Below are 16,197 nucleotides of genomic sequence, written 5' to 3' on the forward strand. Positions count from 1 at the left end.
GCAGGAGTGCAGTGCAGGGTCACACCACAGCACAGAGGACGAGAACAGCAGCAGGTCACGGATGGTACAGATGGAGGCAACAGCTGTCTTGGCCCAAGAAAGCGGCGGTCATGTGATCTCTTCCTCCTCCTTGAGCGGGATCCTTATGCCCGAGGCCCATCAGCGTTTCCCTCCTCCGCAAATCCATAAACATCCGCACCATAAGTTTCCCTCTGGAAGGCAACGTGGATGTATTCCAAGATCATCTCGCTCAGCCTGTTTTCTTTTCTTTTATAATTTCGCTCTCTGCGTCGTCAAGCACGAACAGCCTCACAGATGTATTTTTGGAGTTTTCCCCCTCCAGAAGCATAGCCCTCAGTGAGAACCCGGGCTTTTATTTGAAGCCCGTCAAAATGAATGTTCTTGGTTTTGTATTCACACGCTGGCGGGGAGGCTCTGGGATGAGGTTTGTCCTTTGAGGTGGGGTTGGATGATGATGGATCTGACACAAATCTGACCCGAGCCCAGGAACAAGATGAGCGGCTTGTGTGAAGAGCAGCAGTGTGTGCCGCAGCTCCTGGTAACAGATGGAGCAATAAAATGCAAGAGGAGTCTGGTGTGTTGCTGTTTGATTGATAGACTTTGGCTCTTTCTTGGTTGCTTTGTGTTTTTTTGTTGAATTTGGGATGCAGGCAGATGGCTGTGGGCTACTCTTCCACTGTATGTGTGTGCGGTTACAAGCACCATCTATTCATCTAGCCGTCCACACAAACACCCACCTCCCTCTGCACAGATAGCTTGTCACAGGCAAGGCAAGGGCAAGCCTAAGTGGTGCTCCAATCTATATCACCACCACCACATCCATCACTACTTCACTTCAAAATCGCTGTGACAAACTGCCCCAGAAGCCAGTATTATTTCTGGCCGTACAGTGCTGCTGCTGCTGCTTCTGCTGCATATTTGAACAGTGACAGTTATTTAGAGGTTTGCAAGATAAGGGAAAAAGCTTCAGAGCAAGAACATTTCCATCACTCTCAAAAGGTTAGAGATGAAGCGCAGGTCATATTGAGCGACTCCTGCTGGGACTTGGAAAAAAACAAAGGATTTTATAAAATGGGTGGCAGCTCAACTAAGATAGTGGAAATTTAATCAGCAGTGGAAGCTGTTTAACACGTTTCTGTGAAAACATCTGTTGAGAAGTCAGAGTTTCCCACTGTTCTGTGAGAAATTTAAGCTGCTTTTCCATCTGAAATAACAAGGCTGACAGAAAGTTTAGTGAAAGCAAACAACAGCAGATTTTTACTCCGTCTTACATAAGGTGTCCTGAGCTGTAACATAAAACAGGTGCAGATGATTCTGTCTATAATAAATGTCAATGATTTAGGGTTCCACAAGGGTAGGGGACTCACAAAAGACAAAATAAAAATCAAAATGTATGCACTGGAGCAGAGGCCGATATATCCTGACTTCATCGCAATGGATGAAGCTCTAAAAATGCTGAATCACAGAAGAGCAACTCCATTAATCACATTTTTTAAGACTCTAAGCAACAGAGGACACTGTATTTGTAGGTTGTGTAGAACGCAGTGAACTTCACATGAACTTTGAAGTTTCAAATCGAGGTCATCTACTGAGAAAAAAACCTTTAGGTTTGATCAAATTTGAATTTCCCTTGGGATTAATAAAGTATCTATCTATCTATCTATCTATCTATCTATAATACATGAGGGAAAAATAGGTAAAATAAAAACCTGAACAAAAAGTTGTAACAAATTCAGACAGGTTTTATTTTCTCTTTCATAAATAACACTGAACAAGCATCGTACAGTGATAAATAACAATATTTATACACTGTAAAATTCTCTGTATTACAAAATACAGTATATGTGTAATGCACTTAATACAGATGGGGAAGTATTGCATTTCATAGCACCGAATGTGACCCTTAACTTGAGCCTTTAAGTTAATAATATCACACTGCCCTTCTCTGTAACAGTTCAGGTGTGCAGTTACATCCCAGATTCAGGTCTTGTGTGGGTGTCTATGAAATATACTTCCCTTAGGAATCAGTTGTTGCATAACTATATCTAAGTTAAGTAGAGCCCACCTAGGAAGAACCAAAGCCTTTAGTGTAAAACTGCTAATTTCTCCACAATCTCAAGTCCCAGTTGAGAGGCTAAAGTATTATGAAGTGTGTCCATGGTGGCCGATCGGATTTCATGCATTGGATTTTTGCATTAAACACGGTGTAACGTCCACTTCTTGTCCACTTTTGAGCAGAACAGCTTCTAGAATCACACTTTGTTTTTGGAGAGTCTCTGTCGGGTGACATTTACAACACCATGTCTTTATAAAGTAAGTAGATGAGAATTGTGAGTAATTTTTTTTATTAGAGTTCTAGCAGCCATAAAACATACTCATCTTTCTCGTCGTAAACGTTCGATTCAAGTAAGAAACTGGAAAAGTGTTTAGGTTTAATGCTGAAGGTGTGAGCATATAAGCAATCTATAGTTTCAGGGGCTCTCCAAACAAAGTGCTACAAAACTGAACAAGCTGTTCTGATCACAGACGTTGATGTGTCTCATGACATGTCTTCCACATCGTAGGCAGCGCAGAAACGTCCATCAGAGGCAGCGGAAGGTAAAAGGCAGGTTGAAGACTGTAACACAAACCTGGGAATGTTGATACTCAATCTTACAGTGAAATATGGATCGACTAAAGACTCAAACGCTGTTTTTTTTGTTCACTTTGAAAGGTCTACAAACAGATCTTTAACACTGGGACTGAACAATTCCCAACACTTGGCTAAAGACCTCACTGGTAGGACTTCTATCATATTTTTTTTTGCTTTTGACTGTCAAACATTATTGCTAAATTCAAACAGGAAGGGGCCCTTAAACCAACATTTAGCATGAAAATAAGTCTACAGCTTGTCAGAGGACTGACAGCGTGGAATGTGTTTGGACAAACACTGATCCTGGCTTTCAAAAGAAAAAATTTGTACAAAAACAAAAAGTTGTGCCAGCTTTACAAAACAGGCTTTTGTGAACAATTACAGGGACACAAAGATGGATATTTCATATAGGAGCCCTTATTATTCCTCGACCAGACTTTGTCTGAGGAGCAGCATCACAATAAAGGAAAAAAAAAAGTAGTATCACATTCATCACTTAGTGTCCATGTTGTGTTTGATTGTCAGCTTCTGAGACACATCTGTTTCTACCAACCAAACCCCTTCCTAGTTTAACTGTATGAAAATAATGTTTGTCTGTTGTAGTGGACTGTGCAAAAGAACCGACAGCAGGAGAGCTTTGTTGTCGTCGTATTAAGAGCTAAACACAAGAATTGTTCACAGGTAATTAACATCATCACCAACAAAGTATTAGGTAATAAGTCACACGTAGCCTCAGCTCAAGCGGGGCCGATGTCTTAACGTCTGATAAGCTTTATCAAATTATGGCACATAAAAAATAAAAGCCTCTTTATCTCATCTAGAGTACTCATCTATAATGCAAGTAAACCCTAAAGAAAACACAGACTTAGGTTTGTATTATTTCATCTGCTTGAGAGCATTTCGGATTAGTTTGGTTGCAGCACTGAAATGTGACATTCATGCCATTTTGTCAACGTTCCTACATGTATTGCACTGAATTGTCAAAACTACCATTTTAAACAAAAACTACGTATTAATCCCTAATGGATAATCTCACAGCCAAAATAAAAAAGTACAAATAAAAGCTAATGGAAAATCAAATCAAAATTAACACTAAACATTTACAGGAAAAGCTTGACATCTCAATTTCAGTTCAATGTGGGAATCGTTCTCCATCAGAACACGTGGCTCTGCTGCCGAAGAGCTGACCACGCTGCACTTTAAACTTTCCTGGCAGAAACATTCCTGAGTTTCCTGCTGTGAAACCTGCTCTCTACTCCAGCTGCTCTTATCAAAACTGCAGAAGCACTAAAATGATCTCTGGGCAGGCAAGGCCAATTCAGCTATAAGCCAGGAGAAATGACACAGTCAGAGTAGAGCTCACTGGGAGCTTCTCCTCTTTCTCCATAGTTCAAAAATAAGACACTTAGAAAATGAGCAGGACTAACAAGCCAAATCAGTAATGCCCTTATTAGTTAGATTGTGGATGAGCACTGGATGCAGACAAGCAAAAACCCTAACTTCCCCTGAAACAAAACAAAAACAGGTAGAGTATGAAATAAAGGTGCATAGGTTGGCATTCTTTTGACACTGAAATGGAAAATCAATTCCTTGGTTCTCTAGAAAGCTCCAGATTGCACATTCATAACGACAGCAGGCAGAAAACGCCTCACCAGGTATCAAGTGACTCACTCACAACGCCACCTTTGATATTTCCATACATCTCCATAATTTCACTGACATCTCCTATAACAGAGTAGACGTTAAGAAGTAACTTATTAAAAATAAAAAACTCCCAAGGTGATGTACCGCAAAACCACTTTCATCAGCATTGTATCCTCAAAGGTGTGTGGTCCCACACTACTCAAACATCGTACCGACTAAAGGCGAACATTTTCAGGGGGTTTTTCACATGTGCAGTCAGAATATGATGTCATGATTTAAATTATACGCCACCACCAGGTTTTGGACACCGTCTAAACTCAGTGGGTTCCCTTAAGCTATGCAGTCTTACAGTTCACTGACCAAGTTGTGGGAGCTACCGCCACATGCTGGGCTTGAGGTCACACCACGTTGATGCAGTTTCCGCTGCCAGCCGTCGCCCTCTTGCTGCAGTAGGTGAAGCCGCTGTGATTGGTGGAGGAGCCGTTCATGTGTGATGACTTGAGCTCCATCTGGCAGGCGGCGATGGCTGCGTTGAGCTCAACCTGAGCCCGATGAACAACGTAGAACATCAAGCCGATGCTGATGACGATCTGTAGAAGAAGAACAGAGGCCGTGTTCAACAGAGCTTGTAATGAGGCTAATGAATGTACGGAAGGATGAGGACCAACAATACAGTGGTCCCTCGTCTAACCAGAAAGATGTGGCTGAATAGCTCTCAGGAGCTAATTTTCTACTATGTAAGTTACTAATCACACATCCAGAGGAGATGCTGTCCTTCTCTCTTGATATCAGTTGCCATATCTCAGCTTGAATTATCTGCCAATATTGATCTTCTTGCCTCAAAATCAAAATCTACTGACACTGCTGTATCACCCTTTCATTTACTTGAATCAATAATTCAACAGTTTAGGAAATACACTTCATTGCTTTCTTGCTGAGAAACAAACAAGAAGATCAACACTATTGCTGTGTCTGTATCAAAAGTATGAAGTTACAGCTTGCGGTCAGGTAGCACAGCTTGGACTGAAACAGAACAAGCTAGACTGGCTCTGTTCGAAGTAAGAAAATCTGCCTTCAAGCACCTCTACAATTCAAGAGTTACAATGTTGTAAAACAGAGTCGAAAACTACAATTTAGCATTTTATTGTCGGCTACATGCCAGCCTACTTCTTAGATGGGAACAGGTGCCAGACGACCAGCAAAGACTCTTCTGGTTCCCTGTCTGAACTAATGTGAGCATTTCTACCACAAACAGATTTGGTCTGGAAACTGAGATGTTTGCTCCCAGCCAGAATTAAACAATAGCAGGTTTTCCTTGAACTGAAATGAGAACTGTGCCAACATAAATGATCCTGTACAGTATAAGACGCTGCTATACAGGATGCACAACAGCCTCCACTGATGACACATCCTTGATTACATGGTTCCTTTCCAAACTGCTGGGAACACAGATTGGTTTTGCAAGAATGCACCAGTGTTCCAAGAACCCTGAACAGAGGTGACTGAAGTACCTTAAGTAATTTAGTGGAAAAGCTGCGGAAGTTACTCCTTATTTCTCAAAATGTCAAACTCTTCCAAGCTATCTGTCAAAAGGAACGTGAGACCGGCGTTTGCAGTCAGCAGCCATTGAAAGACTGAGACACAGAAACATCTATCAATTCCTGCTATATTGAATAATGATAGGTACCCATCCAGCAAACAGATGCATCCTTTCTCATGGGTAAAGATGATAGGGTAGAAACTATGTGTACATATGAAGTGTATTTCGGTTGGTTCCAGAGGTACCAAGGCTTCACCAGCTCTTCCAAACTGTTTTTTCCCACCATTAATATCTTCTGCGTGATCAGAGCCAGGTGTCACAGCTTTAAGTTCTACATGAAACCCAAATACCTACTTAATCTTGAGCCGACCCCCGACCTCTGATCTTTACGAACTAGTCAAATGCTTCACACATAAGCCACTACTGATCCCTGAACACTTGTGAAGATTACATGGAGCTGAGCAGGTGTTGGGGATGTGGTGACAGACTCAACTGACCTTTGGGTGAGCTGGACTGAATTGTGGGCATATTTTGCATATCTACATAAGGCGAAGCGTTCATCCCAACACATTTATGTAACTAAAGACTAAAGTCAGGGGTTATGTGACTTGGCTGTTGCTCTAGCAAACAGTTTGACAGACTTGGTAGGCATGAATGAGAAACACAGGGAGGGTGAAAAAAGCACTTAACCGTGAAGGAAACTTTTGAAATATTTTGAGCTTGTGGTTAGGGTGAGCTATGTGTCTCTTTATCTTGATCAACCAGTACTGCAGGTAAACGCTGCACTTCTGTGTCAACATTGCTCTCAGAAAAGAGGAACAGGTGTGTGACATTTGTCTTGGCGTGATTTTCACGGCTACTATTATAACTCTGAAGCAGAATGTTTAAACTGAATACCTCTTTTGAAAGTCTCTTAGACACATGCATGTGCTAGAAACCATCCGAGTTGCTTCAATGGAAAGTATGTTTTGTTTTCTGTTGGCATGATAATGCTCTGCTGGACTAAATGCTATGTCTCATTCAGGTATGCCATGTATTCTAGCTCATACAGCACATGTAATGGGATAACTCAATTTAGACTAAGGCAAAGGTATTAATGCTATGTAACATAATGATGACATTTCTTTTAAAAAGAGCTCAGTAGTGCCTTTTTTAGATTTTCATATAAAAAACTTTGCCATTTAAGATCACAACTAAGCAAAATAAGACATCCGGTTTATCCCAGAACTCTGAGAAATCAGCATCTACATATTTAATGTATTATCCCCATCAGCTCACCTGGAGGCTAAATACAAAGTAGCCGCTGACGCTTTGCTCTGCGATGACGTCCTCCATGGTGCGAAGCGTGGTGCCCAGGTAGGAATTGAGAAGCTGTGTGGGCAACAGACCCACAGAGGAGGCCACCAGGTAGTTTGGCAAGGACACATCTGTGATCTTGAAATAGAAATAGTGAGACTATAGATGCTTTAAACAATGACTTCAGAACAGAGAAAAAAGCTTTTAGAATAGGTCAGCTTTTATATGGAAATGAGAACTGTGTTTCAATGTAACAGGCCAACATTAATCTTCCATCTTGCATTCATACTTAGGATTAGGTTAGAGATTCAACGGCATTTTATGTATTAGTTTATCTGTGCTCAGTACTGAATCCACCTGTGGAACTTTTTTTTTGGTTTGGCTTTCATCGGCTGTGAGGAAAATTCTATCTAAAACATGACAGTGAAAGAATCAATCTCAAGCTAAATGGCAGCGCAGGTGGTTTGTTCACTGTCCTTTACTGCAAATAAACAAGAAAACTGATAAATGATTCCAGAAAAGTAAAGGAATTGAATAAAACTTGGAAACTTGACTTTGGAAAAAGTGATTAGTAAAAAACAAGTGTTACCTCTAGGTTTACTTACCGATTTTTTCCAGAAAAAAAAACTGTAAGTGACCTTGATTTAAGATTATGTGGAAGTAATGAGAATTTGAACATTTTGAAAATCATACATGAACTAACGTTGAAACTGTAAGGAGAGTTAACTTAAGAGTTTATGACAAATTTGCAACAACATGAAGGACTACAATCTCTATCAGTTCCTTCATTATACCAAAGGCCTGTAATCTGGAGCTTCTTGGATCACACAGCACAGAACTCAAACTATAAGATTATCCATCAGGTCAGTCACTACCGTTTTGTCCCACACATAGCCATCCAATGCAGAAGTGCTGCTACAAGTCCAGTTTACATGAATTCACACTGTCAGTGATTCACATCTTTAATAGAGGCTATGTGGTAGCATTTACTCTGATCCTGCATCACAATTGTCCTCTAAAGAATTTCACTTCACTTATTAGATAAAAATGCCCTAAAATAGGACATTATTTTTAAGAAAAGTTGCTACAAATGTTTTTAATTTAGGACACAATAATAGCGAAAAATGATGCAACCTGGCCACGTGGAATGTTGCACAATATTCTGGCCAAAAATGTTTGCCATTCTCTCGCTATCTTTGCCCACATTTCCTGTCTTTTCCCACTATATCTGTCAGCTAAAAGCACAAATGCCCCAAAATTAATATGAACTCATAATAACAAACACAATCTGCAAGATCCTGGTTGCGCTGGCAGACAAATTCTAAGTACCATCTGGTAAAACTACCTTGGACTACAACACGTCATCACACATTCTGCTCGGTGTCTCATTTCATATCTCGGTACAACCACCTAAATATAAACAAGTGTCTGTGTTTGCTGTCACCCTTGATCCCTTGATTAAGTGATGACATAAGCCGATGTATCTGTGCTGGCTGTGTGAGGATGTGACCTTGGCATTGTGTACACTGTGACTACGCTCGGGCTGATAGCAGCGTGTCAGGGGCTATAGCGTGTTGCTGCAAGACACCGCCTTTGCCAAAATGTTATCAGGGTTTGAGGACTTTTATGCTAGATCCAGCTCAAGTGTCTTCTTGCAGTGATAAATCCCAAAACCGTGCCCTGTTATCACACTGCACACTGATAAGAGCCTCTGTTACATACCATCGAACACTGACTGTACCAAAATCTGGTTAAGCAAGCTAATGTTGTTGCCAGGCTGGTTTTCATCTGTTCGTTTTGCTGAGTCTTTGTCTGTACAATCGAGTAGCAGGCTGTTCTCCTTGTAAAGATTAGCACTGATGTGTCCACACCATGTGTCAACACAATCAAAATGCCTCCAGCTGATCTCTGGAGACATGTGAGAGCTACAGAAGAAAAGGAATACTCTCTTTCTTTCAGCCATCATTCCTGAGTTGTGAAGCACAAGTACTTGAGAGTCTGTTCCCACCCAGGCATCTAGCGTATGCAGCTGTCTTGTACACAACCGGGGAAGGGCTAGCCATCGGTATTTTTATCATCGTGCAGAGAATTCCCACTGAACCTCCTACTTGCTTCTGAAAGCCTGTATATCAAGATAATCTGCAAATTCAAGTGAAAAAAACACCCCATCCTAGGCTTGACCTGATTTATTCAGAGCAGCAGCAATGCAGGTCTGACTCTGTGCTTGTAAACAAGACAGCAAGTAGGCTATTTTGGCTGTGTAGTAAATTTCAGGATTGCTACTGTGATTCTGTTTTCGTTTTTATCCGGACACACATAGGGTTTATCCTTTATAATGACGGATGAAGCACAGGGTGTAATTAAAGATGGCACAAACATGTGTGCTTGTAGTTAGGCTCCTATAAATCACTTGATGAACTCCCCAATCGCTTAATCATCTTATTATGACGGCAGAGGGATGAAACCAGGTTATTAAGCAGTAGTAATAAGACAGAGATAGACGCTGAGACCTGAATACCTCCACTTCGTCCTGAAAGGATTCACAATAATTTTTCCTGAGCTGTCCCATTGTTTTGCTAACTGCTGCAGTCTCTGTGTCGTTTTAGGTTACCCGCTATAATGTAGCACCATCCACTTCAGCAGAAAGAAGCGGGGGGCACGGTGAAATGTAGCCTCGCCCACATAAAATGCTTACCAAGAGCAGAGCAGACAACACATAATTCCACTGTGAGCCAGTATGGCCCTCGAAGTCGGCACACACGGCCAATTTCACTTTTTATTATTGAGAAAAAGATCCATTAGCTCGTCTCAATAATGAGCCTCCAGGTGAGATGAATTACGAGGTGCACAGTGAGAGCCTGTGCTGGGTTTGAAACCCCTCTGGACTGGGAAATGAAAATGTTGCAGTGGAGGAAGGTGGAGAGCAGGATTCAGCTTATTAGCGTCCTTCTGGCAGTGCTGGCTGAACTCCCTGGTGAAAGCTCCACTATGATGTTCACTTCTCCAACTGAACAAAAGTGTTTCACACTCAGGTTTGTGTAACTAGTCGACAGCCTGGTCTTTCTCCAGTCTCTCCAGCTTTGAATATTACTTTAGTTATCGTCTTTCTATTAAATTAAACCTCTAAATATCTCAGCTACTCTGGGTGGGGGGCTATATAATACGTTGCCTAATAACCTCCTTGTCTCCAGCATCTATGCAGCACTACTGTCATACTGGTTTGTGCATCCGGCCACATATCAAATGTAAAATCAGAATTCACTCTCTTTTATCTCTGCTGAGGGATATATCTCGCTTTTCAGCTGTCAAACAAGTATCAGTCACTGCCACTTTGAGAAAAATGCAAGTGAACCTTAATAAAACATAGGTAGACAAAAGGATGTCTCGAAAAACCAGGTGTGACTTTTAAAAGCAACGCAAGTCAGCCATGACTAAAACTAAATGCTGATTAAAAAAAAAAAAAAAAAAAGCTATGTGATATGCTAGTAAATCTGTAAAATGAAAAATATGTCAGAGGTAACAATCTCAAAAGTCATGACAATGAGTCAAACACAGACAAAATTTGAAAGACAAACAGCTGTCATGAGCTACAACAAACCAGCAGAAATATGACAAATGCAAACTGGCACACAACAAAATATGACCCAGTTCTGCAGCAGTAGAGGCTTTAGCTACTTCAAAGTTGGTTTCCTTTTTTTATTTGCCTTGACATAATAATTCAGCACAGGTTCAAAATCTGCATTTTAAAAGACTGTCAATTAGCTCAGCTTGTAATTTGACCCTGACAAACTGATTGAGTCAGACGAATAATGCCAGTGATGGTGGCAGCAGCTGAGCTAGCACTGTAAAAAGTCTGACCCTTTGACTTTGACACCTCATTTCCACCTCTGCACAGCAGAACGGTAAGTTCAACATCATGGCTACTGCTCAAGCTCCACCTGTGATCCTGGCATGGGAGGGACATTTCAACCTTTGGACACAGCGAAATGTCCCAACTATGAGGCTTAAAGTGTGAACCAATGAAAAGCAGAAGCCATTTAAGTCAGTCAGGCAAAAGAAAACCATCTGCTAGGTTTCTCTTGTATGTCCTGGTTAAAAAGACTATGATCAGGTGATCTGCTGATTATAGTGTGGACATAGTAATCAGGAATAATGTCAATATTTAGCATCACATGCTCTCTTAGCCTGGAGCTGAAATTGGATTTAAGCAGTAATTCCAGAGTACAACAGCAAGACAAAACAACATTGAGCTTAAAACCATAAAGAGAGCTACTATGTCAATGTTGTAACAATCAAAAGGCCAGCTTGTCTTTAGTGTCATCCTTCTATCAAATGATTTTTCAAACTAATCATCACAGATTTTGAAGAGCACTTCAACTCTCACTGCCTATTTTTGGCATCTTTTCATGCCATAATCTCTTTGTCAGCTCTCTACTCAACTTGAATGTCACTCAGCTCAAGCATTTCAATTTGAGATGCTTCTCAAATACCAGCCTTTCAATCAATGTATAAGTGCAGCACAAACGTCTACTGCCTGCAGAGATTCTTGTACCTTCAAGTCCAAAGATGATTCACCATGGGATGATTTCATCTTGCTGTTACTAAATGACTAGTTTCACTTCTCCAAAGGTATAAGGGTCGTTTTAAACAGTGACTGTGCTGATATATTTATGTAATACTGATATCCAAGTCCATAACGACAAAGGTTAAACCAAGGTCCTTCTTTCATTTACTGTGAACATGCAATAATATGACAATGATATTTGAGCCTGAAATTTAAAATATTAACAGGAAATGGACTGAACAACTTAACTCTACTGCCAAAAACACCTTCAGTTGAACATGTTGTTATCTTTATAATAAGACGTAACAAAAGAAACTGACAAACGCAGCCCAACTTGTTTAAGGTTACAAATTCAAACCGACAGCAAATCTGTTCACAATAACCAGATCGATATTCAGCATTTCAGTAAAAAATACAGACATCTGCAATTCAATCCCATACAAAGTTTGCATATATTATGCACTTAGAAAACTTTTTATATTTAATCTCTTTCAACCTAAAAATGCTTAAAAATTGACCAGGGTCAATAAAGCTCTGATGCTTTTTGAGATTCAGCAAACTTTCTAAAGTGATGTTTAATACAGGGTGGTTATGATAAACTGTGTGTACTGTGTCTACGCTGAACTGTCAAAAGTGGGAACGAAATACAAATATCCATCTCCATATAGCCAGGAAATGTCTGAGTAAATCAGTAACCCCAGAGAACCAACTGGTTTTGCACCATACAATTACTGTGCTTGTGAAGCACTCTTATGTCATCTTCTTTTTTTTCCTTTTCCTGCCTCAGGCCTGTGCATCAACTCCGCCATGCTGCGAGCTATAAATGCCTTTCAAGCTCCCCATTTTGCCTCCATTTTTGCATGTTTATGCTACTGTTGATTTGTTTTTTATCTTAACATTATTTTAATACTATTCTTGCCAGATTGTTTTCCATTGTCAGAGCAAGATTAAAATCAAGTGAATTTATTGAATCCTAATCTATAAAATACAGCAATTGTATTAAGTTGACCTATGGTATATTAATAGTTTTTAAATGGTCAATCAACTTCAGAAATAAGATGTTTGAGTAGGCTAAATTCCAACTTAATTTAGATGAATTTATCTTTTTTTCTTCTTCATCCTTGGACACATCGTGGACACAGTCAGTCTGACCATTTTCAGGAGGGAAAATGTGTATATATACCCACATTTTAATAAAACTTCAACATGCACAGTGAGTGTGATGGTCACAGATATTTAGAAAGACAATTATCGTGTCAAACTGCCTGTATTTGATGTGCACAAATTGCACAGTGCACATAATAACATACTATAACTCTGTAGTAACTCATTCACATTCAGAGGATACAAGCAGGCAACCTCTTGAAATAAAGTTTCCATTGTTCAAACCTGTTACTGTTCTACTGTTAGTGTTTCCACAGTATGTTTTAGTAACACCTATCTATACCAGGTAAAGGTACAAAAATATGCAATATCTAAAAGTAAATCTTCTAAAAATGTAATCACTAGTATCACATTTTCAGATGGGCTATTCTTTAGGAATTCCAGTTGCATGAGATTGTGTAGTAATCTTATGCAAACAAAGACAGTGACGAAGGCTAGTATTTCAAAGGTCTAAATATGTGAGGCAGTAAGTTTAAGATAGCCCTCCGATTGTTATACCTCATTAATTATTCGATCAGACTTAGCATAAAATTTTTCATGTTGAATGACCTCCCAGTTGAGATTCTACAATACAGTAACAGACCCCTCAAGGCTTTCACCATTTGAGGTATCAATGAGTTGACTGGGAGGTCTAATCACCGGGTCTAAATTATTCATGCAATGTTCGAAGGTCAAAGGCCTCAGGTTAAGTGTAGGAGTGCAGCTGAAAGCAATATCCTGACGCTGCTTAGCTTTAGATCACATGGTGTTTGTTGCCTTGACCAATAACTTCAAATTTGAAGTATAAAAAAATGCCTATGGCTTAGTCTACATGACACTAACGTTACCATCTGTTCTGAAAAAAGCCTCATCTCAAATGTGAAAACCTGAAATATGGCTGAAAATGTGACACTGATCACTGGAATCCATTTCACAGGAGCACTCGTTCCCTCTACAAAAGGAATGAGTTTCCCTTCTCTAGAGACTGCCCTTATATTTTCATTTCCGCTATTAGACTGTGGTCTGCCTTGAATATTGAAAAAACAGGTCAACTACAATGTTGGATGTCCAAAATCACAACTAAAATGATACTGGCCATTCCTGACTGCTTTCTGGCTAGTTTTGATTTCCCCCGAGTGTCAGCTGGCCTCGCAAAAAGAATATCGCTTCCTTCTGAAATCAAAAAGGTCACAGGTTTAATTGCCAAGACTGCAAGTGATTTGTCAAACTAACCTCCAGTAGGATAATGAGCTGTGCTTCTGGCTAGTCCCCTGCTGTGACCTTTCTACCAAAACCCATGAGTTTACATGACTGTCTAGTGTCCATCTAGTATGAAAAGAAAAATCTGGTTTTCATACTCACCGAGAAAACTGCATTTTGGAGCCCAAAGGGTATGGGGGTGAGTCTTGCTAAGGCCACAATTTTGAGTCCACTTCCTCCTTCCACCACTCGTATGACAGCACTGAGCTGTTCACTGTTCCCAACTTTGTTCAACACCCAGTCAGTCAATAGTCGTTTGCACACTAGATGTGCTACAAAGGTCCCTATTAAAACTCCCACCATAACTAGTCCCATACCCAGCACAAAGCCGTAGAGGTAGCCAGCTGCCACATTAAGAACAATATATCCCCATCCGCACGGGAACGACACAATAATCAAGCCAACTATAAACAGCATGGCTCCAACGAAGCTGTCCAAGCTCTCCACCCAGAGCAGGAGGTCCTTGAGGTATTGCCGCACCAGGGCAACAGAGGAGAAGCACACAGCAGTCAGGATGCATGCCAGCAGGGCGCTCTTGAAGCAAAAGGTGGTGATACAGCACGGGTGTCTAAACTCTCCACTGCTGGTGAAGGTCGTCCCCCCAGTGTCACTGATGACCTCAGGGTCTCCATCTGACTTCCCTACGCCGACCCCTCTCTCATCGAAGGCGCTGCATATTAGAATGTCAATTTTGTCACACTCATCCGTGGCAGTTCTCTGCAGCCAGCGGTTCAGCTGAATCTGCGTCTTGCCCACTGCATGCTTCACAAGCTTAGTGAAAAGCTGCACGGTCGTGGCCCCTGACATTGACATGTTGGCCCTCAAATCGGCTCTGGGGACCAAGAGCAGGGCTCAGATGACCTGTCCGACCTGGAGACAGCTGTGATGTTAAGAGGTTTGCAGAAAGTCTTACATCCAGCGCAAGCCCATGTCGATTTGTTGAGCTTCAACAGAGACAAGTATTTCTAAACTTTTAGAGAAGATGGCTTCAGCAGGAGTAACCCATTGCTCTGCTACCCTGACACCAACGGAGCAGTGCGACATAAAGAATAAATGAATCAATATCTTTAGCCATTACATGAATTGTCCAATTTCACAATGTTTATCTTGGGTACACTCGCTGGGCAGCTTGCCAGTCCAGTGGCTGAATGAGTCCAGTTGTGTGGTAGCTGTCTGAAACACTAGCCATATTCAGAGTTGTCATCGGGACAAGGTTGAGTCCACGGATGGAGGAAGCTGTCGGGACAGCAGAGAGACGCGCTGTGAGGACGGGAGCGAGATGACAAGAAGAGAACCTGTACATTAACGTGAACTTTTACCACTCCCCCAGCATTCCCATCCGGCTGCTAGCACACTAGCATAAATCACTGCAGGGCTAACTTACTCCCGTCGTTAGCTTAACTAGCTCGCTGCGTGGATAAAGTCCAGCGTTGCATTTCAGAGACTAAACCTCCGTGGTGGGCCTTCAGCTCCGCTTCTCCCGGACACCGGAGCGACAAACGTGACACGCGAGTCGGATGTGAAAAAGCAGTTCGCTCCCTCCGTGCTGGCGGGGTGTTGTTGTTTCCGTGGTCGCTCTGCCTCCACAGTGGATGCTGCCGTTGCCGTCGCTGTTGGAGCTATTCATACCGACCACTGTTTGTGTCCCAGAATGCCAAGTACCCTCAAGACACGTGATGCACCGCTCAGCGTTCTCAGCCAATCACGAAGCTCCCATTGTCATCGCGAGGTTTTACGAGATTTCACGACAAGCTGCATTTGTTTTTGATCAATTAGCTTGGATGGTTTGTGCTGTCAGCCACTGTGCTGCCACATAAGCAGAGTGAGCTGTTGCAGCCATGTCGTTATCAAGTTTTTAATATTTTACTAATAATAATTATGATTAACTGTCTAATTTTAATGTCTATAGTATTTGAAGTCTTGAGAAATAGAGGCAGTTCAGTTGAAGTGAAGAAATGTCTTCATAAAAAATTATGGCGAAAAAAAGCAAACAAGGAACACATACTTTTTACTCAACTAAAAATACATGAGTAATATAAGAAAAATACAGGGCTCCTAAAGTAAAAAGAGAAACATATTCAGAATGTTCAGAATGTT

The 16,197-nt window shown here is 41.1% G+C and overlaps 1 protein-coding gene across 1 annotated transcript; it reads right to left on the reverse strand.

The window, feature by feature from the left end:
• Positions 1–1,742: 1,742 nt before the first annotated feature.
• On the reverse strand, positions 1,743–15,744 carry tmem64 (transmembrane protein 64). The gene is made up of 3 exons (XM_023263015.3): positions 14,203–15,744; positions 7,116–7,271; positions 1,743–4,887 (listed from the first exon to the last, which is right to left on the reverse strand). Exons 1-3 carry the CDS (start codon positions 14,911–14,913, stop codon positions 4,696–4,698), a joined length of 1,059 nt encoding a protein of 352 aa, XP_023118783.2. The 5' UTR covers positions 14,914–15,744; the 3' UTR covers positions 1,743–4,695.
• Between the last annotated feature and the right edge of the window lie 453 nt (positions 15,745–16,197).

This window comes from Amphiprion ocellaris, chromosome 15 (assembly GCF_022539595.1).
Source record: "Amphiprion ocellaris isolate individual 3 ecotype Okinawa chromosome 15, ASM2253959v1, whole genome shotgun sequence".
Classification (NCBI taxonomy): Eukaryota; Metazoa; Chordata; class Actinopteri; family Pomacentridae; genus Amphiprion; species Amphiprion ocellaris.